The sequence below is a fragment of the Topomyia yanbarensis genome, chromosome 2 (genome assembly GCF_030247195.1).
Source record: "Topomyia yanbarensis strain Yona2022 chromosome 2, ASM3024719v1, whole genome shotgun sequence".
Taxonomy (NCBI): domain Eukaryota; kingdom Metazoa; phylum Arthropoda; class Insecta; order Diptera; family Culicidae; genus Topomyia; species Topomyia yanbarensis.
In genome coordinates this window covers 344,519,782-344,547,563 of record NC_080671.1, presented here as the reverse complement: position 1 = coordinate 344,547,563, position 27,782 = coordinate 344,519,782, and the positions used below count along the sequence as shown (strand labels likewise).

Genomic DNA, 27,782 nt, shown 5'->3' with positions numbered 1-27,782 from the left:
ATATGCAAATCATATTCACGAATGTGCCTCTGTTATCCTCTAAACCAAAAGGACGATTACGATCCAAGCGCCTTTCCTAGTTACTTTGCTATAGTAGCTTTATAATATCAAGTAACAGATTCTATTGTTCAGCAATGTTGAAGCCTATACAATTTCATGCAAGTTTCTCGCTTTATATGTAATGATATTTTACTTATAATAAAAAATATAATAAATTTTCCGACTTATATGCACATGACAAAACACTAATGTAAACGGTTTTGTGGGGTACATTTGTACCCCAGACAAACTTTAAGCGGGCATTGTTAGATTGATCAAATGAAACAAGTCGGTTGCACCTGCTTTAATTGAAGTTTAATAATTAATTTGCATTATGATAAAGTTTGCTTGCAGTTAAAATAAACCGTAACGGAATAACGGGGATTGCAAATAGCTCTGGGGTACAAATGTACCCCACAAAACCGTTCTAGGGTTAAAACTGATGCTCAAATGGATTGCGTTGAGACGCATTATGATTTTTTCAAGTATTTTTCATGTTAAAACGCATTTTCAGATAACTTACTATCAGGGCGGCGAAATTTTAAAATCAGTTACCTATTTCTGCTTGTATTTACCGAAACCAACGTTCATATTCAACGCCTCTCTCATTCGTTAACTTTACAACTGACTGAAATTTCATGCAGAATCGAATGCTTGTGTGCCGAGGAAATATAAATTCCTTAACCATCCAAAGCATTTATTTGTTATTTTATGGACAGTTTGAAGGCAGAAGTTGGCATCTTCTGCATTTTCGAGCATAAGTGAACTGCGTAATCTATATCCGATGCACTTTTGGTCAATAATCCCTCTCAGATCCAGCATAGAAATAAACAAGTTTGCTTCTGAAACCAACCATTTGCGAACCTGAATGCGATGTGTTGGGGGAACGAATGACAATGGAAACGAATCAAACATTTCATTCATCGCGGCGGGCATGAATTGAACTGCTGTTTTAAGTTCACGCAGGAATGTCAATTATTTAACGCTCTGCTTACCATTAATGTAGCAAGTTAAGGAACACTTATTTGCTTTCGATTGCTCTTTGTATCCCAAAAATAAATATATGTAGGTGTTGCTAGTGATATGTTGGATGCGATAGCGTTTTTAGAGCGCATATCTCAAAATGGTGCCTGGATTACTTTGGCTTAACATGGGCCGAATATGCTTGAAGATGTTTGTAATACCATAAAACCCGTCAACCTAGGAGAGGGAGTCTTAAACTCCAAAAATATTAAAATTTGTTTGTATAATTTATACTCAATGTCGTCACAGCGAATATTACGCTGGATTACTCAACCAAAATTGAATCGAATTAAAATCCATTCCAAGCCGAACAAAAGAACAAAAGAAGCTCACGGAAGCGTTATCCGTTTTTGCACCCATTGTCCGTCATTAAAATTTCACCCGGTTAGTCTATTTCTAAAGAAACGAAATTGGTCCACATCAAGTTGAAGTGCATTATTCATGACTGCCTCCGGGTGGTTCCATGATGGTAGACCTCTCGCCCCCCCCTGTGAGCTGTTAGTGGGTACTAACCAAACCGCTACTTTTCCCACTTGGTGTGCCACTTGGCAGGTAGGTTATATGGAAAGCTCGGAATCATTAACTGCAATTCTTTGACACTTTACCTACCGGGAAAGGAGCTCGCAGGCGAAACGGAAACGCCATTGTACCGAAACGGGGCTGCGGGTCGCGCCATAATTAATGGATCCGGCGGGCCCGGACAGGACAGGCATCAGGTATTGCGAAACCGTGTGCGAGGATTCTGCTTGAAATGTTGACGCAGAACGCTTTATGCAACCGGTAGATAGCGGAATTGGATGCTCACTGATGAGATCATTAATCAAGGCGGACGAATTAAGGACGTATAGAAACTGAATAATTCTGAGGAGAGTTTGTTCGGTTGGTAACATGTCTTTTCGGTTTTAAGAATCGTCTCGCAAACCACGAACATTGCTTTCACAGAGCACACATTTTTTTCTCTCACGGAATCTGACATTTTTATTATCAATTTTAACCAACGGTGACTTCTAATATGGTAAGCAATCATAATGGTTAGGGGAGTTGACTTCTTGGCTGCCGGTTCCGACTCCATAAAGTACACAATTTTAAATGTCAATACCATTACGTTAAAAGCATTTCTCGAGAAACATAGCGTTTCACGACACAATAAAAACTTGAAACAGCAGTAAAAAATAAATCGTATTCCATGGATTACACATAAATTCATTTAATTATTTAACACAGTCGAGCAAAGTTTTCCGCCATCAAAATTGTGGCAGGATATTCCCCATAGCGCACGGCACGTTTCTCCTCAGCTGAATGCATCCTCGAAGCTTTGAAGAACTGAACTTAATTTCAATTCGCTTCTAACTTTTCTCCTTTTCATTTCCCATTCTATCCCCCAGAATGCGACTCGCAATGTTCGGACGACATTTCGCCGATGATGGAAGCCCCGCTGCCCCCGCATGCCACCCTCCCGATCGCCCTGGTGCCGCTCCAGAAATCCTCCCCGGAACGGAGGATCACCCAGAAGGAGATCATCGCCGGCGAGGAACGGCCTAAATTCCTTACCATCAAACAGGTACAGGATGCCTCACAAGGTAAGCCCGTAGCCGGAAGCGTACACTTTCGCAATTTCTAAGCTTTAATTCGCCTCTCACACCAAACGCATTTGCGGTATATTATAATTCATCTCACATCGTGATCGTTTCGACAATGCAACCAGTGCACTACCGCAACGAGAGAACTGCATCAATATGAGCGAAAAAAAAAGAAATGAAATAAAATAAATTCTCTTTTCGCAGTGAATAATAAATAATTGGCAAACAGAAGCAAAATGAAAATTAAGCATTTTTCCATAATCCTCATCGAGCACTCTTTTTATTGACCCGACTCACTGAACACAATGCATGCCTGCCCATGAATGCATTCGGCACCAAACATTTTGCACGGCAAACAAGTATTTCTTTCGGGATAATTGGTCGTGGGGAGCAACTGTATTGACAGTGAAAACCAAAATGTGGAAAACTCCATTCCACCCGCTCCATATGTCGATTTTTAGTTCCACCATTTACTCTACATTTGAAACTAAATCGATTAAGTCTAGCTACCGAACGAACGTGCTTCAAGTTTGCATGGACATGGACGTTACACGTAGAGAGATATTTTCAGTACCTACAAGTACGCATATGCTCCATCGGGTGGCAGCATATGGATCACATTATAACTCAAGTGAAAATTAGAAAGATAATTTAAATGTCTATAACTTTGTCTAAGACTGGAAGTCAATCCAGTTGTCTCAGGAGAAGTTATTGAACTTTTGACGAAATGATGTCTTAGCTTGAGATTTAACTGAGAAAACCTCGAAAGAAGGCCATTTTTGAAAACGAAAAGAGCATTTTTCTTTTACACCTTTAGCAAAATCTTCATGAAAATCAATCAGTGTACTCTACCTGTTGCGACACCACTGGGATGCTCTAAAGCAACTTAAAATCGATAGTTAGCGCGTATGGATAGAAAACAAAAAAGATTAGTTACAGTAGAAAGGAAAAGTATAGCTTGAATAGTGATAGTTGGAAATATTCAAAAGGATCATCCATGGATGACGAAGCATTTTTTGAGCGATTTTTAATACCGCCTACACCATCGTAGCATTTTGTCACAAAACTCTAAATATCCCTCCTGGTAATTACGTAGCTTAACGGTAAACCCCCCCTTGTCCCCGCAAAAATTAAATAAAAGAAAAAATATAAAAAACGATGTTAGTTAGATGAAACGGGTACGGTTGTCGTGACATCAGGTCAACTCCTATTCCCCTTTAAAGAAGCTACGTGGTATGACATGCCCTTCTACCCCCTGTTGTCACACATCATCACAAAATACCAAACTCTCCCTCCCCCATATAATGCTACGTCATTTATGGATGACCCCAAAAGAGATAATAAAATTTAGCTGTGTGAGATTGCGACAGCGAGTACGAAACAGTTTAAGTTGTGAGAATACAAACCTGTAAGTACAGTGAGAACAGCAGTGTGAGAAAATGGATTAACATACACATTTGCCTCCCCTTAGCACGGCGACCTGAAATTGCGATTTGGCAGTTCAGGTATCTCACCTTAACTTCACCTAAAATACAACAATATAGCGGTTTATATGACAATCAGGAAGCGAGGAAAATAGGGAGAAACTACTTCTTGTAAGTATAATTTATGCATGAGTAATCCAGAATACCGCTTATAATAAATGTTATTTACAGTTTTAACGTTACCGTAAAACCAATCGGTTGCTACAAAAATTTAGTTCTGTATCCGAACATTCTCAAAAAGAAGTAACACAGGTAGTGTTTGCTAGTGTTACCCCACGATATGCCTTACGATTTCGAATCTGCATCTCGAATGGATTTGACCTCAACTCCGTGTGGAATCTGCGGCCCGCCAACTTGCGACGAACAAATGATTGGTTGCGACGGTTGTTTAAAATGGTTCCACACTCGTTGCGTGGGAATAAAGGAGGATTCACTTCCGGATAAGTGGCACTGCCAAAGCAAAGCCTGCCGGAAACAGACCCAGGAGTACCAACAGAAGCGGAAGGATGCCAAAAGGCAGGCTCGCGAATCTGATAAATCCAGTGTCTACTCTCGCGAAGGTACTTCCAGCGTGGAACAAAGATTGAAAGCGTTGGAGGAAAAGCAGAAGCGAAAGACTGAGGAGCTGGAGGCGGAGATGATGCAGCAGAAGGAGATAATGGTGCAGCGCGTATTCGAAAGGAAGAAAATGGAGATGGAGGTGAGAAGGTGTGAAGAAGACGAAGAAGAAGAAAAAGCGTGGCAGGTGGAGATGCTGTAACGAATGAAGGCGAATCGTCAGTCGTTCGAAAATAAAATGGCTGAGCTGGACGAATAGCTAAAAGCATTGGCAGTCATGAAAGGTGCGTCGAAAACAGATGACTGCAGTTCGCAAGCGCATTGTTCCGCTAGAGTCAGCAAGATGTGCGAAGACGACAGCGATTCCGACAACTATTCCGACCACCAGAGTCAATACTCCCGACGACTGTCAAACAAGAAAGAGCACAATACTCCACCAACTTCATCGAGAATGAAGGAGAAGGTCATCGATGTGAGCCAATATGGACTGGGGCAGGCGCCAACTAGACCTACAAAGACCTAGATGGCCGCGAGGAAGGGATTAACAACAAAACTTCCCAAGTTCTCCGGTGGGCCCAAACAGTGGCCGCTGTTCTATGCGTCGTATAAAGCGTCCAACGAAACCTGCGGGTACATGAACCATGAAAACTTAGTGCGACTTCAGGAGTGTCTGGAAGGAAAAGCCTTGGAGCTAGTATCTGGTCAGTTGTTGCTTCCTGAATCGGTCCCAAGAGTTATCGAAAAACTGCATCGACACTATGGTCGTCCGGAACAACTTCTCCAGAAGTTTTTGAATCAAATCGACGAATTAGCACCACCAAAACCTGACAATCTACGGAGTTTTATTCCATTCGGAAACACTGTGGAACAGCTCCGCGAACATCTCGAGGCCGCAGGACTACGCAACACCTTGTCAACCCGCTGCTAATAAAATCTCTGGTTGCAAAGATACCAGACCGCGACAAGCGTGATTAGATTCACTATCAACGAATCCACGCTTCAGGAGAGCCAACATTGCGAACGCTTGCAGATTTCCTGATGGATATCGTCGATGATGCGTGCGATGTAGATGTCGACATGCAACCGGTGCTCCAGCGCAAAGGAGGGGCACAACCGGGAAATCAAAGAGTAAAGGAGAAAGGTGCGTTATACAGCCACAGCGAACCTGGTACCTCGATTGCAGGTTCAAGCGACCCGGGAAAACTGAAGCTATGCAAAACGTGCGAAAGGACGGATCATCGCTTGAGGTATTGCGAGGACTTCAGGAAAATCGATTACGCCGACCGACTGAAGCTAGCAACCCGTGAAAATCTCTACATCATATGCCTAAACGAGCACGGCGGACAGTGCAGGTTCAAAATCCGCTGTAACGTAGATGAATTTAGGGAGCACCATAACCCGCTAATGCATCCGGCCGGAAATGTGGTCGGTATGAGCGCGCATATCCGAGCGAATTCGAAAATCTTGTTTCGAATGGTTCCGGTCCAGCTACAGTGGGGTATGCAATCGGTAACGGTGCTAGCGTTTCTAGACGAAGGTGCCTCTGTAACGTTATTAGAGAAAAGAGAAGCTGACCGGCTAGGCGTTGTCGGTGTAAAGGAACGGCTGACGATTAGATGGACGGCTGACGTGACACGCGACGAGAAGGAATCGAGACGAATGAATATTTGGGTATCGGGAAGGAAAGCTGCCATTGCCGTACCAAAAATTGGACTCCCAGGAACTTATCGCACAGTTCAAATATATGCGGGGTTTGACAATCGAGTCTTACGATGGACAGCCGGAGTTGCTCATTGGGTTGAACAACATCCATTCATTTGCTCCGCTGGAAGCTAAAATGGGCACACCTGTAGATCCCATCGCAGTAAAGTGCAACCTCGGATGGACGGTTTACGGGACAATAAACCCCATTACGGCTTCAATGGGTAATTACCTCGGTCATCTCAAGGAGATCTGCATGAATTAGTCAGAAGCTACTACGTTAACATGCAGATTGACGAGTACCAGCGAAAAGGTTATGCACACCTAGCTACAGCCTACGAGTTGGCCCAGACTGCACCTGAAATGGTCTGGTACCTCCCGCTCAACGTCGTCCGAAACCCGAAAAAACCTGATAAGATACGGCTCGTATGGGACGCTGCAGCAACCGTACAAAGAGTCTCACTCAACTCACAACTGCTTAAAGTGCCAGACGTACTTGCTCCGTTGGTGAAGTTCATCATCGGTTTTCGAGAACGGCGAATAGCATTCGGCGGGGACCTAAAGGAGATGTTCCATCAGCTGAAAATCCGTGCCGGGTATAAACAAGCACAGCGGTTCATCTTCAGAAAGTCTTCAGACGATCCCCCAAGTGTCTATGTAATGGACGTAGTAATATTTGGCACGACTAGCTCTCCGTGCTCGGCTCAATTCGTTAAAAATCGAAATGCCGAGGAGCTAGCCGTCCAGTATCCAGAAGCGGCTGCGGCCATCATAAACTGCAGCAAAGCTGGCAACAGAGATCCGCTTGGTGCACTCGAAGGGCGGTTTCGAGATTCGTAACTGTGTATCCAAGTCACTGGAATTTCTTAAGTGCCTGGAAGAGGAGAAACCCGTCGCACCGGTACACTTCAACCGCGATAAGGAAACATCCGTTTCCGGATTCCATATAACTCCTAGAACCCGCTCTTTGAGGGTTCTAGGAGTTATATGGAATCCGGAAACGGATGAGTTTTCATTCTCTACACGACATCACGAGGAGCTGTTGGAATACCTGTACGAAGGCAAACGACCAACAAAACGACTCGTCGCAAGCTGTGTGATGGGATTCTTTGATCCACTCGGGTTGCTGTCTCCGTTCACTATCCACGGCAAAATAATTATTCAGCATCTGTGGCGTTCGAAATGCGACTGGGATCAAGAAATCGATTCCGATTTCTGGGACCTGTGGAAGCGCTGGACCGATTTCCTGTCTGATGTGGAAGCAATACGGATACCACGTTGCTATATCGGCGTGGCCAAAACCGACGAAATTGAGTCGTTGGAGGTACACATCTCAACGACCTTGCGTACGGTTATATTTGCGTGTGGTCGCTCGTGGTGTAGTGCGAGGTGCTATCTTGTTTCACGGATTGATCGACGCCGAGGTGGTTTCCCGCTGGACGAGACTGCTGAGGGTGACAGCGAGTGTTTTTCGTTTTGTTGCTAATTGTCGACGCAAGCAAAAAGGTGAGCCAATAATGGCATCACAAGCTGCGGCAAAGCAACAAAAGATGATCGACAGAATCGTAACGAAGTGTGCGACGGTACAAGGACCACTTACAAAAGAAGAATTCCAGCCAGGTGAAGTTGTTCTATGGCGGCAGGTCCAGTGGGACAGTTTTCCGGATGAAATGAGTGCGCTGTCCAACAATTTAAAACGGCAACCGGGTGAGTCATTAGAAACTGTGAAAAAGGGAAGTTGTATCTACAAGAGCTCTCCAATCTTGGATGAAGAAGGTGTGCTGCGGATGAATGGCAGGATGACGAATGCGAGTGAGGGTTCTTTCGAAAAAAGGCATCCAATAATTCTGTCGGGTTCACACGAAATCACGCAGAAATTGATTCATTCATCACGAGGAGTTTTGACACGCGAATTCGGAGACCGTTTTCAATGAAATGCGACAGCTGTTCCAGATCCCTAAGCTGCGGCCAGCTATCAAAAGCGTGGCGAAGAGATGCGTTTGGTGCAAAGTAAACAAGTGCCGTCCACGCGCTCCAAGGATGGCTCCACTACCCGTACAACGAGTAAGTTCTAGCATGCGGCCATTTAGTTCTGTGGGCATCGACTACCTTGGTCCGCTCGAGGTGATGTTTGGTAGACGGAAGGAAAAGCGTTGGGTGGCAATATTTACTTGTTTGGCAGCACACGCGGTGCATTTGGAGGTGGTTCACAGTCTCACCACCGAATCATGTCGGATGGCTATCAGTCGTTTCCGCAGCAGGTTTGGCAAGCCGAATCACATCTTCTCAGATAATGCAACCTGTTTTCGAGGTACAAACAACGAGGTAGTGAAAATGGAGAAGATAAATAGGGAGTGCGCCGAACGTCTGGCTAGTCCTTCAACATCTTGGCACTTCAATCCTCCGGGAACACCCCATATGGGGAGAATCTGGGAAAGAATGGTGCGGTCGGTGAAAGACGCAATGCGGGTGCTCGATGACGGGCGGAAGCTGACGGATGAAATCTTGTCGACAACATTGGCTAAAGTGGCGGACATGATAAACACACGTCCGTTGACCTATTTGCCACAAGACTCGGAAGAAACAGAAGCACTGACTCCGAATCACTTCTTACGGGGAACGGTGACCGGTGCGGATACGTGTCTAGAAGATGGACCGTCTAATTCGGCAGAAGTACTGCGTAATCTTTACAAACGCTCACAGTACCTTGCTGAAAAAATGTGGGAAAGATGACGTAAAGAATACCTGCCAACAATAAACCCACGTTCGAAATGGCACGATGAGCAGAAACCGCTGAAAATGGGAGACTTGGGGTTCGTGGTCTGGAAACGAGGTATCGTGGAAGCAGTTATTCAAGGCATTGCTATGACCTCCCAACCCTTTATCGTCACATATCGTCATAACATGCAAAGCTCCCCCTCCTCCATTTAATGCCACGCCATTTATGGATGTACCCTGATTCGTTTTTTGCAAACATAACTTCTCCGGATAAATATGGCGCAATATATTTCACTTGTATTCGCTAACCTGCAGGCGCTCACGGTAAACGTCACAGAATCAGTCTATTCTTCTATGTTTTATATCTTTATTGCTAATGGAGTGGATATTTTGACAGTTTTGTTTATTTCCGCGGAAAATACCATCACGCTCACCGGTAAGAGCGATCATAAGGTAAATTGATTCGGAAAAATTATTTTCGCGCTATTTGCAGAGAGAGAGAGAGAGAAAGAGCAACTTACGCGGGGTGCTCCATTTCTTATAGGGGTGGAAAACCTTGAAGAAGAAGCTTCAACGTTCAAAATGTATAGTTTGTAGAGTGCAATGAGTATTTCTCAAAATGGTTTAAGCGCACCTAAGACTTTATTACTTTCAACGAGAATATTTTTTATGAAACCCGTTTTTGATAAAATATACTTTTGTATTAATACCCATTCCCAAAATATATGGAGCAACACACATATTGTATCGAGAAAGTGCGGACATCGTATAATCTCCTTCTTGAGAGTGTTTGTGTGTGTTTTATAGTAAGGTTCAAAATGATTCAACATCCTGGCCCGTAGTGTGTTCGCATTATGTGCCTAAGCACTAAAACACTCCGTACTTTTCTTCTGCACTTTTCCCCCACAGAACTACATCAAATTGTTACTTCGTTGGAGTGGGGTGCTCCCGGGTTTTTCGCATTTAATTCGGACCATTACTTGATCCATGAAATGGCTCGACTTTTGAGCCATCCATCCTCTTCATCTATTACTCTATTTTGATCCGCACTTGATCCATTTAGCCTCGGAAGCCACTTGGATATTCCTCAGCAGTAAATTACCGCAGCTTTGCTTTTCGTGGGTATCATTGTGCTATTTAGCTCCTGATTCTATGAACCATTTAGCTCCCAACTTTATCACGATATTCTCGGGCAGCAGAGTTACCATATTTTTCTGGAATGTTATAGATTTTTTTAATTACAGATTCTTTTTTACAGATGACAGATTTTTGGAATTTTAATGAAAAATTCCCACATTTTCACAGATTTTTGGAAATATTCAAGATTTTTTTAAATTTATCACAGATTCTTTTCTGTTTTATTTTTCACAGATGGTAAAAAGATTTTTTGACCGAAACACAGATTTCAATGTGGCATTCCTGTCGGGTAGTCCCCGGCGATGAACTACTTGGACTGAGATCTCCCCTACGGCGGAATTTCTCTCGATACTGATACTGATGCTCATCCCGTGAGTTATTTAGCTCCCCGCTTTGTCGGTGGACCTAGTCTACTCAACAGACCAGACCGTGGGTGCCGAGGTCTGTGCAGCGATTCTGGTTTAAGCGTGGCTTCTCGTTCACTGGCGCCCCAACGACCCACCGTTTGGTGTTCGACGTGACCTATTTACTCTAATCCCCAGCGGAGCTTTCCGATAGAAAGTCGAGGTCGGTCCGACGATTCCAGGCGAAGCGGACAGCGCCCCAGCCACCCACAACTCTGGTTATTAGTTGGTTGATCTCTTCTCCATCCCCTCTCCAGTTCCCTGCGTCACTATTACTGCTGACGGTGTTCCACGGCCTTTCTTCTTAAGGCATCTCTTGAATACGTCATTTTGTATGGATAACATGTGCAAAAAACTTCAAGTGGATGCGATATATACAGATTTGAAATCCGCCTTTGACAAAGCGGTTTTGTGGGTGGCTTCGATCATGAACAAGAGTTTATCGTCAAGTTGCTGTTTGTATTGGCACTGCTCAGTCTGATAGCTTTTCGAACAGCTCTGGAGTTCCTCAAGGTAGTACATTCGGACCGCTGCTATTTTCGCTGTTTATTAACGACGTTGCGGGTATTTTAAATCCTGATGGCAAACTATTTTTCGCTGACGATATTAAACTATATTGCGTAATTCGTGATCAGTCCGACTGCCTGATATTGCAAGCCGTTCTGGATACTCTCAACGACTGTGTGTGCGGAATATGATGGTTTTGTGCATTCCCAAATGCAATGTCATCAGCTTTCATCACACTAGGAACATGATCCTTTTTGATTATAATATTTCTGGAAATCAGCTACAACGTGTTGACTACATCAAAGACCTGGATTATAAGCTAACTTACCATCGTCACTTCTCTGCTACAATCGACAAGGCCAATCACAACTGGGATTCATGTTTAAGATATCCAATTAATTTTGTGATCATTTGTGTTTTGAAGCTCTTTACTGTTGATTAGTGCGTTCGATGCTAGAATTTGGAAATGTCGTTTGGAATCCTTACCATGCTGTTTGGATCAATAGGATCGAAGGCGTTCAGAGACGGTTTGTCAGGTACGCTCTGCGTTTCTTGCCATGGAGTGATCCGCAGAACCTTTGAAGACCGCTGTCGTTTGTTAGGCTTGCACACCCTTGCTGAAAGGAGAATGACATCGCATGCAGTCTTTGTGGCTAAAATACTGCTGGATGAATACGATGTTCCTGATCTACTAGCAAAAATTTTTTCTTTTTTCTCATGTTCCTTCTACTTTCCAAGCTTCTGTCACCGATTATTCCGCTTCGCTTGTTGGCTTTCCACAGTGCCCAGCCATGGTATTTTTCAATATTCTTTTGTTCCCTGCTGAATTCCAGCTCACTCTTCTGATTTGCTACGAGGAGACTGTCGACGATCTAATAAATCGAGAGGAGTCATATACCCCGGCGCATCTTAAATCGGATTGCCGTTTCCTGCTTCCCCAGGAATCCTCCCCGATAGGTGGTTCACTAGTGATGCCCATACGTCGGGATAACCATTAGAGCTCGTTGAACTGCGCTACGGACACTGAAGTAAACATCTGTGGACGACCCGCGCCGAAGTCAGCGAGCGGATGACTTCAGAAAAGTCAGAAACGAGATAAGGAAAACTATAGAAGAGGCATAAAATACCAAAACGGCAACACAGTGGCTACGCCATTGTCGTCAACAACTAATATCGACGGTCGGTAACGAGCTAGGCTGGCACTTCACTTTCTTGTTCGCAGACGTGATCCTTCTACCTGCTGACGGCGCGGTGTTTGAATTGTTAGTGTGACCGCCCCCAATCCAGTTTGTCTTCGTAAAATCCCAGCCGAGGTCGTTGAAGTTTTTCTGAGATGAAAAAATCTGTGGTCATGTCTTCCTTCGGAAGGAAAGTAAGGTCCCCGGTACATGAGTTGATGGGTCAATATCTAGTTCAGATAGTGCCGTCACCTCTCTGGTGTCAGTCTTTAGCTTCGTAGCGGAAATAGGCTGATGGAAAATAACTAGAACATGAAGAAGAATCGAACCCCTATACTTGCTAACAAATATCCTTCTCCCGTACTACTTGTGGAGTGCGTCGTAGTATTTACAACCTCTAGCAAAAGCAAGTGTTGGACTAACATTCCTTCCGTGATCTTCGTTCGGGCCCGGCCGGCACCGGTATTGATTAAAAAACACTTTAGGATTACCAGGAGTTGCACATTGAATGATGATTCGCTACTCCCAAGCATAATTATCTACTGATACTACTGATTCCGTATGCAACTTGAGCTAGTCCAGATCGATAACGGAGTAGCAGCCAGGGGTGGTCGCACAAGCTCAAGCTCAAGCAGACGCGGTCTTCCCACCTGCTTTTCTGCGAATCAAGCAAAGGACTAACAGTAGGCCCGTTCGTTTTTAACCCGATTCAGAACAAGAATACCTTCACCGGACGTGAACTTTGTGCGGCATTGGAATCGGTACACAGCAGTTCTACCGAATTGTACCGGACTTTGACTATCCTCTACTGCGCCATTCCCCGCCGGTAATTAAGTGGGTAATATTGGACAGTATCAACCGCATTTGGAGTGGTAACCCGATGCCCGCTTCATGGAAGGAAGCCCTACGAACTCCCATCCCAAAGTGATGTCAGGGGAGCAGAGCACCGGATGAGTTCCGCCCGATCAGTTCGCTCCGCTGGCAGTTCGCTAAGACGATGGAGCGAATGGTCAACAGACGGTTCATGGACCTATTGAAGAAGCGTAAACTCTTGGATCAACGACAATTCGCGTTCCAATGTGGAGCAGAAACGAGTGCTCACTTCGCCAGCTTTAGAGTGGAGTGAGGTGCCCAATCCGACTTTTTTTTCGAAAACAACAGAGTCCCCAAGGGATCTGTCCTCGGCGTCATACTGATTCTTGTATCCATATTTGCTAGCTTGTCAGCGATGATCTACGTCTTCGTCTACGCCGATGACATCGTGCTGGCTACGATGCGGAAGGACGTTGATCCGCTGGGCGGTATAAGTCGACTTTAATATGTCACCTACTGAAAGCGCGATTTGGCACTGCTCCAGCACAAGCCATATCGCCACCGAGAGGCCGATTCTGCTGGACGGGGCAATCGTTCCCTACTGAAAATTACCGAAGATTCTGGGGATAAACATAGACTAAATTAGTTGTGGAATTTGCGTTTCCACTTCGTCTTATCAGAATCCGACACTAACTTAGCTTAGTGCATATTGCATTAGCTTGCAAGGCCAAACCGAGTTACGATTTCATTAGTTCTTATCAGTCTTGCGGGACATCACGCAGCAGTGACGTAGTAAGAAAATGTGTGTGTGGGGGGGGGGGGGGGGTATGAAGATTTTTTGTATATACATATGAAAAAATATTCATCAACATGTTGAGCAGGAAAAAAATGTTCAAAAACCAACAACTCAGCACTCAAAAAAAAAATGTAAGCGTTATGCCTATTGATTTCACACATAGATTTTTGCAATTAGCGGAGCGGATCTAGCCTACGCCGACGAAAAGTTCCCCAACGAGAGAAGTTCGAAAGCGAGCCAACCAGCCAGGTGCTGAGGTCAGTTCGGCGATTCCTGTAGAGTAGATCCCAGACGAAAAAAGTTTTCCGGATACCGATTCTTATTTGGTTTCAGTATCACAACTTCTTGAGCCCTTTGGCTCCGTGACCGGTGCCATTTAGCACCGCAACTCCTTTAAGCCCTTTGGTTCTCTTCTTGGGCCATTTAGCACTACTTCCTTGATGATCCATTCAGCTCCTCGACTTGTTCGCGAACAACTCGGTCTAGTCCCCGACGATGGACCTGACCTACTCCGACAGAGAATTCCCCGGCGAGAATTCATCTAGGTGCCGAGGTCAGTTCGGCAATTCTGGTGAAGCAGGGTGTCCGGTGCACTAGTGCGCCGATGACCCGCGACTAACGGTGTCTCGTCGCTGTCTACTCAGTCTAGTCCCCAGCGGTGAATCTAGCTTACGTTGACGGAGAGTTCCCTGGTGAAAAAAGTTCTCCCAATATCGATTCTTCTTTGGTTTTCGCTATTTGTCTATCGGAATTACTGTTTGGGTACCATGGTCGGCCTGGCGAATCCACATGGAGCGTGACGTCCGGTTCGCTGGCGTTTCGACGACTCATACTCGGTGCTCTGCTGCAGTCTACTCGACTAGTCCTCGGCGGTGGATCTAGCATATTCCTGCGGAGAGTTCCCTGGCGGTGATTGCGAAACAGTTGATCGATGCCCATTCCGCTGTAAGACGGTCATGATCTACATCATATCTCTATTTAGCGTTTCACGTCTTTACGTCACTTGTCATTCTGTAGGCTACATTATCCGAGTTGATGTCCGGTCCTCCCGTTTAAAGTAGCTCCCTGCACGTCACTTCAAACCTTGGACATTCAAAGACCTTCCTCGGGCATTCAAAGACTTCAAACCTTGGACATTCAAAGTCGCTCCGGCGTCTCCTCGACGTGCTCTTACTCCGGGCACAGTGTTGACGTTGCGTACCCACACCGATGAAGATACTCTTTAAGCAGCCGTGGCTCGGTAGGAGCTGTTTCAGGTGTAAGGTCATCTCTCCGTGCTTTCTATTGACCCACGTCGACAGGTTTTTTTTGGAGAATACAGTTTACGTACTTGCCCAGTACATGTGCTATTGGTAGGTGCCAAGCTACCACACGGGGTGTACTGGGGGTGTGTCGGGCTCAACCAGGGGGCCATTGTCGAAGTGATTGGACTTCCACCCGCGTACCTGACAGGGATTACCCGCCCTCGGATGCTGCACACCATAGTTGATCCTAAAGTGTATTCCTAGGTGATCACTATGGGTGTAGCCCTCGTCTACCCTCCAGTTTATGTCTGGAACCACAAACTCGCAAACGTTACGTCAATCCACGACTCGACCCCATTCCTACGGAATGTGCTAGTGAAACCATCATTGACTAGCACTGCGTCGAGTTTCGCAAGCGCCTCCAGTATCGCTTGGCCCCTACTATTGGTACAGCGGCTACCCCACTCCACTGCCCAAGCGTTGAAGTCACCCGCTATAACAAACGGCTTCCGACCCACCATGTTAGATGAAAGCCTGTCGATCATCTGGTTGAACTGTTCTATTGGCCACCTTGGTGGGGCATAGCAGCTACAATAGAACACACCATTGATCTTGGCAATCGCGACACCTTCCGCAGAGGACTGTACTACCTCCTGAACCGGGAACTGTCCCGTTGTACAGATTGCCGCCATCCTAGACCCGTCCGCCACCCAGTTGCCGTGATCGGGTCGGATAGGAGGGCGACATCTGTCCTCGACTCCGAGACCAACTGCCACAGCAGCTGCTGAGCGGGTGCGCAGTGGTTAAGATTCAGTTGTGTGACGTACGCCATAGCTTCCTCTTTCCGGCCTCCCCGAAGGGACACGCAGATGCGCCCATAACATGGCTGCAGGCCCTGCTTCTTACTAGCGCAGATAAGGCACTTGGGTGCCCTCTCGCATTTCAGCGCCTTGTGTCCATCCTCGCCGCAGCGGCGACACAACTTGCTCCTGTCTGGGCGCTTACAAACGTATGACTTGTGGCCTGGCTCCAGACATTTATAACACCGGTCCACTGAAGGCGGCTGGGGTATGCTTACTGGGCATACTGACCAGCCGATCTTCAACTTCTCTTTATCGGTCACTTTTTTGGCTTCCGCGACCGGTAGCTTGAAGTAAGCTACCCGCGTGCCAAGCATCCGCTCCCTGAGACGTACAGAGGTCCGATCAATCGCAACGCCTTTACGGCCGAGACGACATCTTCTGCGTTTGTGACCTCGTCCAGTTGCTTACACTGGAGAGTCACTTCCACTCCCAACGACCTCACCTGAGCGCCGTTTCCCAAGACCTCTTCGGCCAACCTCCTATATGTCACTCCGCTGATTGTGCACCACGCTTCAGCAGCAAGATCATTTCGCCATCTTTGGTGCGTCTGACGCTTCGCACATCCTGTCCTAAATTCGAGAGGCTTTCGGCCGCCCGCATCGATTTTAGGATCTCAGCGTAGCTACTCTCGTTGGTTTTCACCAACAGGGCCTCTCCTCTGTCTCTCGCCTTCTTTTTCGTCGCGGGCGAGCTGCGTTCGACTTCCGCCTTCTACTGATCACCTGCAATTTGCCATCTTCTGCCGATGGCGCCGGCTGACTAATGCCAGGTTGCTCCATGTTTTGCGCCCGATTGGCAACTTTCGCCTTTTTAGGCTGAGAAGTCACCTTCTCGGGTCGCCGCCCTGCGGGATCCTTCGCACCCGGATCCGCGCCTTCCAAACGACGTTTGGCCTTATTGGTTGCACGTCGTTTGGCGTTGCCTTCCCTCTTCCCGGCGACCTCTTCATGTAAGCTTCTTGTTCTTGTCTTGCGACTCGAACAACCTGGCGGAGCACCAGCAGGTTCTGTTTAAGCTCCTCGCTGGTGTTGTTTTTACCGCTTGTGAATCTAATACTATCCAGCTGCTTGACCACCGCCTGCATCGCGGGTAGTGGTCCGCCAAGCGTGCTGGTAGTACTATCTCCTACCACACTCAGTGCTCCCTCGGTGCTGTTGTTTACAGCCACCGTCGCTCCACTGTCAACCCCTGTCGGGGGAGACCTCGCCAGACCCCCTTTGGCAAAGGGGTTCAGCGCCTTAGTCATTTCCTCCTCATCATTGCACCCTTTTTTATTACTTTTGATTCCACTCATATCAAATCCCACGAGTTGCGCGAGAAAATAGGTCCGCCACGCCAGAGCTCCGCATTAACTTGGTAAGAGACGCATACTGTGGGGGGTGTCCAGATACCCCATCTTTTTCAACCACCCCCCACCCCACACGATCATTCATCCCACGGGTCGCTTCACGCCTTGGAATTGGGGTTATCCCGTTTGGTGGGCCCATATCACCGGAACGGGAGATCCGTAGCGCTATTGTATGCCGGCCACTACACGGCCCCCCTTCCTTGTCAGCATACGACCATAGTCCCAACGATTTGGCTACCCGAACTTTCCTATGGCTACTCGTATCCCAGCCGGCGCCGCGGGGAGGTAGAGATAGGAGTTCTTGGACAAGAGGCTTAGGACCACTGTGTCTAACCACGCATTGCCCAGGCATTTACCAGCCAAACGTCGACAGGCTTGGATGAGCCAGTAGGTCCACTTTCTTTTCTCCGTATTGTCCCATTCCTGCTACCACGTCACCATCGAATCGATTCTCATCATCTTCCTCACGTTTCTATCGTTTCATTGATTGTAGCACTTGATATTCTCCGTCAGGGTGATGCAGATGGATATCCGGTACGCAATCGCAATCGTTTCGCGGTTCCACTTAGTTTTCAGCGCCGCACCCAAAGCAGGAGCTCCATATCGCAGTATCGATGACGAAACACTAGATAATGGACCGACATTTCGCAGGTGTAATCAACGTGGTGTTAAACCTCAATCAGTCGTCGATTATCACTCCCAATTACTTCAGTGCACGCTTTGATGCAATCACATGCCCTTCGACGGTGATCTGAATCCGCTGAACCGCTTTGCAGTTGCTGTCCAACGACAAATCCGTCTTGTGGTGACCCGTTCATTCAGCTTTTGATCGCATCTATTGTCTCCGTCACCGAAACCTGCATTTCTTCAAGTGTCTCACTCATCACTGCTAGTGACACGGCGTCCACGAAACCCACGATTTTCACTTTCCTGGGCAGCCGCTGTGTTAATACCCCATCGTACATCCCATTCCAAAGAGTTGGACAGAGAATGGAGCCCTGACAATCGCCCGCTGCGACTCGCATTGCCTTCTGCCCTTTGTTCGTCTGGTACAGCAGTGCTCTACTCTGGAAGTAGCTCTTCAGGATCTGGCTCATTCTTTTATGGCACGCTGCGGCACTGGTCTATAGGAGGCTGGATGGCCCGGCGACTTCCCTGACTTTGGCAGCAACATCAGTTTGTGTACCTTCCTCATTTCGAGGATTACCATCGTCTAAAGACTACAGCAGTAGCATCCTGGACATGTCCGGATATGCCAGGATCGCAGCTTTCAGCGCCACGGTTGGTATTCCATCCGGACCGGGGGTTTTCTTTGATTGTAGTAACATCGACGCTTCTTTGAGCTCGTCGTTAGTCGCTTTCCACTCGGCTGTGTTACCTCTTTCTTCTTCGCCGTACGGTGTCGGTGACCGGGTAGTTGAATCGTGATTCGGGAAGAGACCCTCAACGATTATCTTTAACTTACCCGGGCATATTTCAGCTGGTGTCGACGGACCCCCGTCTCCCAGGGATTGGCGTTTATTTCTCAGCACAGCTACTTATGGCAATTGGCTTGCTAAGCTTGATCTCCCGTTTTAAAGAGTCCCTACCTTCTCGAAACGTCGCTTGCGCCCCTCTCTCCGATCTTGCGCTCTGAGCCCGCCTTCTGGCACTAAGACAAGCAGCGTGTAGCGTACTGAGCTACTCATTTAACCAGTAAGCTGCACGCCGTCTACTGCGTGACCCTAGTTTTCGTGACATTGTAACGTCACAAGCCGTCACAATCGTTCCTGTTAGATCAGCCGCATCAACGTACTTGATTCCGTTGTTCGCCGAAGTAACTCAACAAAGAGGTTTTCGTTAAAGACTTTCATCTTCCACTTAAGCTTGCCGGTCGTCCTTCTTCGTACTGCAGCAGGGTTCCATTGGCCGTTGCGGTAGCGAATCGCCTGGTGGTCGCTACGGGAATACTTCTCGCACACTCTCCAGTCCATGTTCGCCGTCAGTCAAGGACTACAGAAGTTGGCGAAATTTCTCTCGATACCGATATCCGTTTCGTGAACCAATAACGTCCCAGTTTTGTCACGATACCAGGAGCCAATTAGCTCCCCGCTTCGCCGCGATCTACTTGTTGTAGTCCTCGGCGGTAGACCTAGTCTTCACAACGAGCCGACCGGTAGGTGTCGAGGTATGTCGCCAATTTTCACTGCAAGGAAATATTCTCACAAGATAACTATTGCCAGGGGCGGCGAAACACTTTACGCCCGAGTTGGTAGAAAGCAGGGTGAGGGGTCCATTAGTAAGGATTTTTTTCCCTTTTCGCAATGCACACGCTTACATTACATTCACATTAAATCACGTTCGTTTATGCAAATAGAATTGTGGTACATCGATGTTTTCAAATGTGTGTTTTTTGAAATGGTTCAAAATTTCGAGTGGGTAATTACCCACTCGGTTATTTTCGAGTGGGTAGTACTACCCATACTACCCACGCTTTCCGCCGGCCGTGACTATTGCAAATGAAACTTTGAGAATTCCATTTAAAATATTAGGCATATTTTTGTTGAACATATTCAATTTTATCAAATTCCCATGTTGGGGGGTTGCCCAAAACAGCTTAACCGAGCAAACTGAAATGATCGTGGTGCAAATTCAGCCCCACGGCATGGTGTTTTGAAAGTGTTTGGAATGGGATCAAAACACCATCACCGTGGTCTGGAAAATCCTACTTAAAAACCATATTCTGGTGTATTTATGGGTTTTTGAGACCATTTCATGGTATTTTGATGGTTGTAAAATTTGGCCCGAACCATGTTCATGGTATTTTTATGGCGTTGCATGGTGTTTGAACCCAAGAGAATTTGCTCGGGTTGCCAGCTTTTCTAAAATTTCAACTGAAATGGCTTTGGAAGGGGTTGAAGAGGTACATCATTTTTATTTGGATATATTAAAAAATATTCATGTTTTGCCATTACCATAAAGTTTTAGAAATGTTGTAGCTTTTTACAATAACCTATTTGAGGGTAGTTTAGTTGGTTGAATTGCAGAGAATACTCCTTCGCAAAATAATACATTTTTTCCAGGAACCTTATATTTTCCAAATATATTTTTACTCGGAGTTCTTTTCAATATTCAACATTCTATGAATTTCAGATACCTCAGGCAACACCCAGACTCTTATTCGATGTATTTTTAAGTCCATAATTTTGTCAAAAAATTGAGTTTATCACGATCGAAAGACTTTCCTTTGAAAAACGCATCAGTGCACGTGGTCATAATTTGCTAACGAAAAAAAAAAAACATTTGAAACATTAATATTACTTTAATACCCATATTATTTTGAAACCCCCTGAAAACTAGCTTTTTGAGGTGATCCCAATTCCAAAGGACCTAAAACAATATTTCCTGTAGTGATGATGCAAGGAAAATTAGATCCGATTCCCGCTTGAATACATTTCGTGTCGAATGCATTTCCCCCATTTATCATGCAAATAATATCGCACATTCCGCACAGTTTGCGTCGCCTTCCATTCACCCATCGATAGTAGTCAGTAGGTAGAACATACTATTTAGCGCACGGCATGTTCAAGTCAGCGGTACAAAATAGAAGCATCACCACAACCCCGTAGCAGTTAACTAGTGCCACATTATTCGACGCTAGGTCGCATGGTTTCGACACCCCCCCCATCTGGGCCGACAATCACCCGAATAACTGAATGCTCTTCTCCTCTGTACTTGCATGACCTGCGTGCGGTCTATCCAAAAACACACCAATCTACACGTTGGGCTCTCCGAATACTGACCAAACACCCCAAAAAACCGAACGAACACGAAAACCGCTAATTCTCGCTAATGCGTACGGGCACGTGCGAAAATGATGGATTATGGAAAATTGCTCTTAATTTATAATTGCCGCCCGTTTCCTCTCCTCACCAATCCGAAAATAAAACATTACACACGAAACCCCCAGGCGATGACGATAAGAGTCAATCGTCCGGTTCGGTGTCGAGTGCCGCGTCGAAGGCACCGAACCAGCAGCGTTACATCGTCGAAACCATCACGATGACCACCGTCACCGAGCGGCGGATCATCCAAAAGACCCACACTGACACGGAACATTTGCCGGCGGTCTCTATCGTTGCAGTGACATCGAGTAATGAGCCAGGTTCGACGGCGGTACCCACTTCGACCGCTGGCGGCAATCTCAGCAACAGCAACAACGATCTTCGCACCCTGCAGCAGAAGCAGCTGCTCCAACAGTTGCACCTGCAGAAGCAGCAAAGTCAAGCCGGTGCGGCGACCGGAACCGGACAGCCGCCCGGCGTCGGGACGGAAACCATCCAACAGCCTTCGAGTGGGACGCTCGTGAACAGTCATTACGAGCTGGTAGGGAAGCATAAGCCACTGAGTACGGCACAGGCAATCAGTGGCATTCTGAAGGGTGGAAAGCTGTGGAAAAACGAACAACAGCAGCAACAGCAGCAGCATCACCAGCACACCCAACAGCATCTCCATCTGCACCAACAGCAGCAGCAGTCATCGACGCAGGTAAGTGAATAATTGTTGTTATTGACGGGTATATCCAAGTGGTTTTCAGATGAGATTTTCCACAGATTTGAGACATGGTATTATGAATAGTTGAAGGTACGTTTTTCTATCGTTATTTTAGCCAACTATGATGCATACGACGAAATAAACTGGAGCAACTACGTGCGCTGGTCTGTGATATATCATTTCATGCAAATTTTCATCACACGTAAACGTAAAGCTTTCGCAGGTGCACCGCAAATTGAGAAAACTTTTTCAATAAATATTAGAACTGAATTGGATGTCATAATACTGCACACAGAGAGTAATGTGTTCGCTTAGCACACTTGGGGTGGCATTCAGAACAAGTTAGTTTTTTTTTTGGTTTACGATTAAATGTCGGTGACATTTTTACCGCTTCGGGTTATAAGAGGTTAAGCATCTCGAGATATAGCACAGCCGATCAGCGGATCGTTTTTAGGAATGGTGAACTATTTGGAACGAGTCTGAACTAGATAGACTTCTACTTTCGCCGTTGGCATTTTAGAAATTTCTACAGCACGAATTCGATTAACAAAGTCAAATCAGAATCGAACATTTTTTGCAGTCAATACATCGGGTTGCCCTCCAGGCAGCTGCTGTAGTTCGTCTTTGCAATCCATCTAAATCCTCATTAACCCAAGAACGGTTTGGTGGGGTAAATTTGTATACCCTAACGCTGTTTGCAATCCCTGTTATTCCGTTACAATTTATTTTTACTGCAAGCAATCTTTATCATCAATTAATTTGATTATTAAACTTCCATTAAAGCAGTGCACCCAATTTGTTTCACTTGACCAACTTAACATTGCCCGCTTAAGATGAAGCCAGGGTTGCCACTAATTTTCAAAGATAATCTGACAGTTCAACTAAAAATGTCTAACAAAATCTGACATGTGACAGCAACCTCATAGTCAGCGAAATTTGGCATACATTTTAGTATTCATAAAATGTACATCAATCGATTTTGGTAAAATTTAGGACATAATTACCCAAATTTCCTAAATATGTATGTAGCAGCTTCAAAACTTTAAAATCTGGCAGAATGAGAGATTTGTCTTTTTTGTTTGGAAGCTGCCTTAACCTCAGGCTGTGCCAGATAAATCTGGCATAATGGCATCCCTGATCAGTGCGGTAAAATATCAATTTCAAACGAAAATATTCGTTTCAAGTGAAACTGCGAGTCTTTCACTGTCAGCATACCACCACTATATGGCCTGTGTAAAGCCAAAGAGGACCAAGCGCCATTTTGAGGTACTTTATCTAAAATCGCTTTAGCATCCAATGTAACACCAGGATCTCTAATATCTATTACCTATGTTTTGGGAACTCAAAAAGCAAACGAAAGCAAGCAAGTGTTCTTTAACTTTCTATGTAAATGGTAAGCTATCGAAAAATGAATTTTAGTACGAAAAACACACGAAAAAAATTATGACGCTTAGCTTGGTTTGGCTTAACGCAGGCCATATCAGTTGAGTTCTGCTGCCGTCTTCGTTTGAGTCACTCAAAGTTCACTGCCAATTGAATAACAGGTTCTGGTCATTCGACGTTTTTACCTGTTTAGTTTCTATTGAAAACCTACCTCACATTAGCAGCTCAGTTAATGGAAGTGAACCATTCCAATGAACCACTCATAAATGAATATGAATGAACACTCACTGACATGAAAATAACTCCTACCAAGATAATAAATACATACAGGGTAAAGGCTATGATAAGACGAGACAACTCAAGACGGATACAGGTAGGAATTTTTTTTTTCTGTATGAGTGAGGTTATAATTTTTTTTTCGATGAAGGTGATAAATCAGGATATGACAAATAAAAGAATAAACAAATGACGTAGTGGGCTTTTCTGTTAAAATAAGTTTTGTTTTGGTTTGGTAATAATTATTTTCTATTAGTAGTTTCAAGATAAAAAATATCCCTAAGTAATCGAGTCGGAAGATCCGAGGTGAAACCCGGTCTTTTCTCTCTTTTCATCGTGCGCCAAAGAATCGGGATGCTCGTCCGAATGATTATGTTTACTACCAGGGGCCCGGTGGCCATGCTTAATTTTACAAGTATTAACCCATTCATGCCCATGTTGTTTGTGGACAACAACGTTTTTAAACAGCTATAACTTTTGATTGAGGCAAGATTTGCTCACAAAAACAAGTAAGGCTAATTAATATGACTATTGCCTTTCATTTGAGTATTAATAGTTACAAGCATCAGCTCTACAATTGAAGTTATTGCAATTAGTCTGATTGGATTCCGATGGAGCAGTGCTGCCAGAACCAGTTAACGTTGACGACGGAAAATTAATTTTTCGTATATCTTCGTTGTGTTGCAATATTATTAAAAACTGATAAAACTTATTAATTTAGACCGTCTTTGGCTACGTTTTCCGCGCAAGGGGACTATAGCAAATATTCTAGGAGAATTGTATTGAGCATTCTAAGCTAAAAATTGAGCAGTTTCTAGCACAGCGAGAGAAGCACCTATTTTTATGAAAAAAGGTTTTTCGAGTTTCTTGACCCCAACGTTGTCAAGGAAAAATAGTTAGGAAACCCTACATGCACCAGAAAAAAGTTGGGCATGAAAGGGTTAAACAAATACACTCAAAAATGACAAATGTTCTGAACCTTTCTTTCTCTTCATCTTGGAGCAGTTGTCTCTGTATTTTTAGTTTTCTTAAGTTTCTTGTACCCTGCTGAATAATTGTTGACAGATGATGCAGGTGACTGTATGCAGCTAGCGAGGTTGGCAGTGCAGCCAATTTCTTTCTCATATTTAGATATGTTGCTATATAATAATATAATAATAATGACCATTTTATTAACTGACTTTTCTCCAAAATGTATCTGGAACTAATCAATCCAATATTTTTATCACATACTACATGTTTCTAGCAAATTTGGCCAGCATAACAGCCTATTCATCAGAATCAAGTTTGCCACAAAAATTGATACAGCTGCGATCCGCTGGTTGGGCCACAGCCTTGTCCAACTAACGAATTTGATTCGCTAGTTGGACCGACTGACAAATGTCACAAAACTCTCCAAAGAAGATGTTGGCAGTGTAAATGCATCTGTTCACCTCACTAAATATTGTCAGATTGATTGTCAAAGTAAATTTGGCACGAGATGTTGGCGTTCAGATGCTTTTTAGTTGGACAATAGTCCAACTAGCGGAGATCCAAGTAAAAAGCGTTCCAGTTAAAAAGTGTCCAACCAGCGAATCACGATTGTATAAAGATGGACCTACTATCAAAATACAGAAATATACAGAAATCCTATTACTAGTTGCCTTGTCTTGTCTTAGAAGTAAAAGGTCGAGCTCATTTAAGGTCAAAGATGATAGATAACGGAAATCGATTTTAAATGAAGGCGCAGTTGGTTCAGTGGTAATCGTGACAGCCACCCATCCCAGGTGGTCTGGGTTCAATCCCAGCCGAGGCCGTCGATATTTTTCTGAGGTGAAGAGAAGTAAAGCCGGTTGGTTCCCCGGTCCATGAGTTGATGGGTCGATATCTAGTTACTAACAAATATCCTCTTCCCGTGATACTTGTGGAGTGCGAAGTAGTATATACGGCCTCTAGCAAAAGCAAGTATCGGATTAACGTTCCTTCCGCGATCTACAGTGAAAACCACTATCAATATGGGTATCATTTAAAGTAGTGATAAAATACCGGAATTTATTAATTAAGGCCAATTTGAAAATAAAGATGACAATTTCCAGTAACCATCAAAGCGAAAACCATAATCAATATATATCTATATCACTTTTGCAAGCCTGGTCAGTAGATGACGGAAATGGATGATTGAGGGCATTTTGCAATCAATCCAATACATCAATATTTCAAATCAATAAACTCACCATCGATATGACCTGTTTATAGCATTCAAATCGAGCAAAATCTTTTCGAATTTTTTTTGAGAGAACATCGACCATTCTCGTGTCTGTAGACTGTGCTCGTGATGTGTTCCTATAGAACCAGTGTGGAAGTGTTTTACTCCTTTACCATGTCATCGGAATTGTGTACAGGAAAATATTGGTAGAGGCGCAATAAAAAAATAGCTGAATTACATATTGGATTTTAGCAATAAATTTGACACCTTCGTACAATTATGATAGCATACTGCGGCTATCATATTCATTTTTCAAAATTTCTTAAATTCGCAGATTTCAGACGAGAAATAATGAATCTAGTAATAACAGCTTGTTGGAATTGGTTGCAATGAAAAACGTATTTGGTAGTACGTTGTGTTAATAAAACGACCATTATTATATATATTACAGCAACATATCTAAGTATGGCAAAGAAATTGGCTGCACTGCCAACCTCGCTAGCTGCATACACTCATCTGTCATCTGGCCCAAGAAAGGCAAGATAACCAAAAATACGAAGCCAGTTGTCTCTTCTTGTCTTAGGTTTAGCCGGATCTCATTTGACTGGTGCTCACTGGGTAAATTGAAAGCGGATCTATTCATTTGAGAGGATCAAACGAAGAAGATTGACTATGAATTGCGACTCATTTGAAAGCGACGGTGAGTGAAGAGCCATGAACCGAGCTTCAGATCAACAGCAACTGATGCGTATGAATATGAGTGCTACCGTAGATGACTGATTGACTGCGATCATTCAGTTTCGATTGAATGAAATGAACATTTACTGCACTGTCCCTGATAAAGCGATGCCAAAATAACAAATGTTATGTTATGTTCGGGTATCACGGTGTCTTTGTCGAACAACTTTATTCAAAAAAATCGGCATCTGTAAAACTTCAAGATATGAAAGAATCGACTTTTCCCTTTCATTTGAAAGTAAAATTAAAATATTCTGTCGGGGGGTCTAGAACAACTTTTTATTTTAAAGTTTTTTTTTTATTGAAAATTAAAGTTTTTTAATGAAATTAATTCGCATTTTTGCTGCTAATTGTTACTATTCATTCAAAAAATACTAAAAGTGAGAATCTGATGAACAATCTCATTGTCTACAACTTCGAAGAATGCTATAAATCGATGTAAAATCACCCGAGAAAGCTATTACATTTTTATCAGATTTTAGACGTGCGCGGGGCCTATGGATTAAGAAGTCGATTAACAAGGACTTACAAAAAATGTTGGGTTTAAATGAACAGTAAATTCAGGTAAACTTCAATGTATAAAAAGTCCCATTCTCAGCAGAAAAACCTGTTTTAATCCACCTAGTGGTGCAATTGCGCCTTTCTCATTTATCCCAACTATGATGCATTAGCTGGTTTTGTTAAACAGAATTGTGGAAATGTCAATTACAGGTCGGACTCGATTATCCGGGAATTTCAGAAAAATCTCACCCGGATAACCGAATCGCTCGGATAATCGAATCAAACTTTTCTGTGTGTTATTTTATGAATATAAGCTATATACGCGAAGAAATTGGAAATTAAATGGTCTGGTTAAATTTTCCTATCATGGTAAATGCAAATGTACCTATTTTGACCCTAGTCGATTTCTCAGAATTTCAAGACGTGATTTGTATTTTATGTTGGTTTTCATTTATTTTTTATATTCTTAAACGAGTTAACAGTATGTATCAGTTGTTTATAGCCATTTACATTTTTGCCTTTCTCAATAGAAAGGTATTGCAATTGCTCTGAAAACCGACTTTTTAACGGAGGCCCGGAGGGCCGAGTGACATATACCATTCGATTCAGTTCGTCGAGTTCGGCAAATGTCTGTGTGTGTGTATGTATGTGTGTATGTATGTATGTGTGTGTGTATGTGTGTGTGTATGTGACCAAAAATGTCACTCATTTTTCTCAGAGATGGCTGAACCGATTTTGACAAACTTAGTCTCAAATGAAAGGTGCAACGTTCC

The 27,782-nt window shown here is 44.4% G+C and overlaps 1 protein-coding gene across 3 annotated transcripts in view; it reads left to right on the top strand.

Annotated features, from left to right (window-relative positions):
* Positions 1–27,782, top strand: part of LOC131684135 (uncharacterized) — a 385,715-nt gene that overhangs the window by 311,452 nt on the left and 46,481 nt on the right. For all 3 annotated transcript variants that reach the window (XM_058966716.1, XM_058966715.1, XM_058966717.1), the window contains exons 4-5: positions 2,448–2,642; positions 21,517–21,920. In XM_058966716.1, the coding sequence (XP_058822699.1) occupies positions 2,448–2,642; positions 21,517–21,920 (599 nt within the window). The remainder of the gene's footprint in view (positions 1–2,447; positions 2,643–21,516; positions 21,921–27,782) is intronic.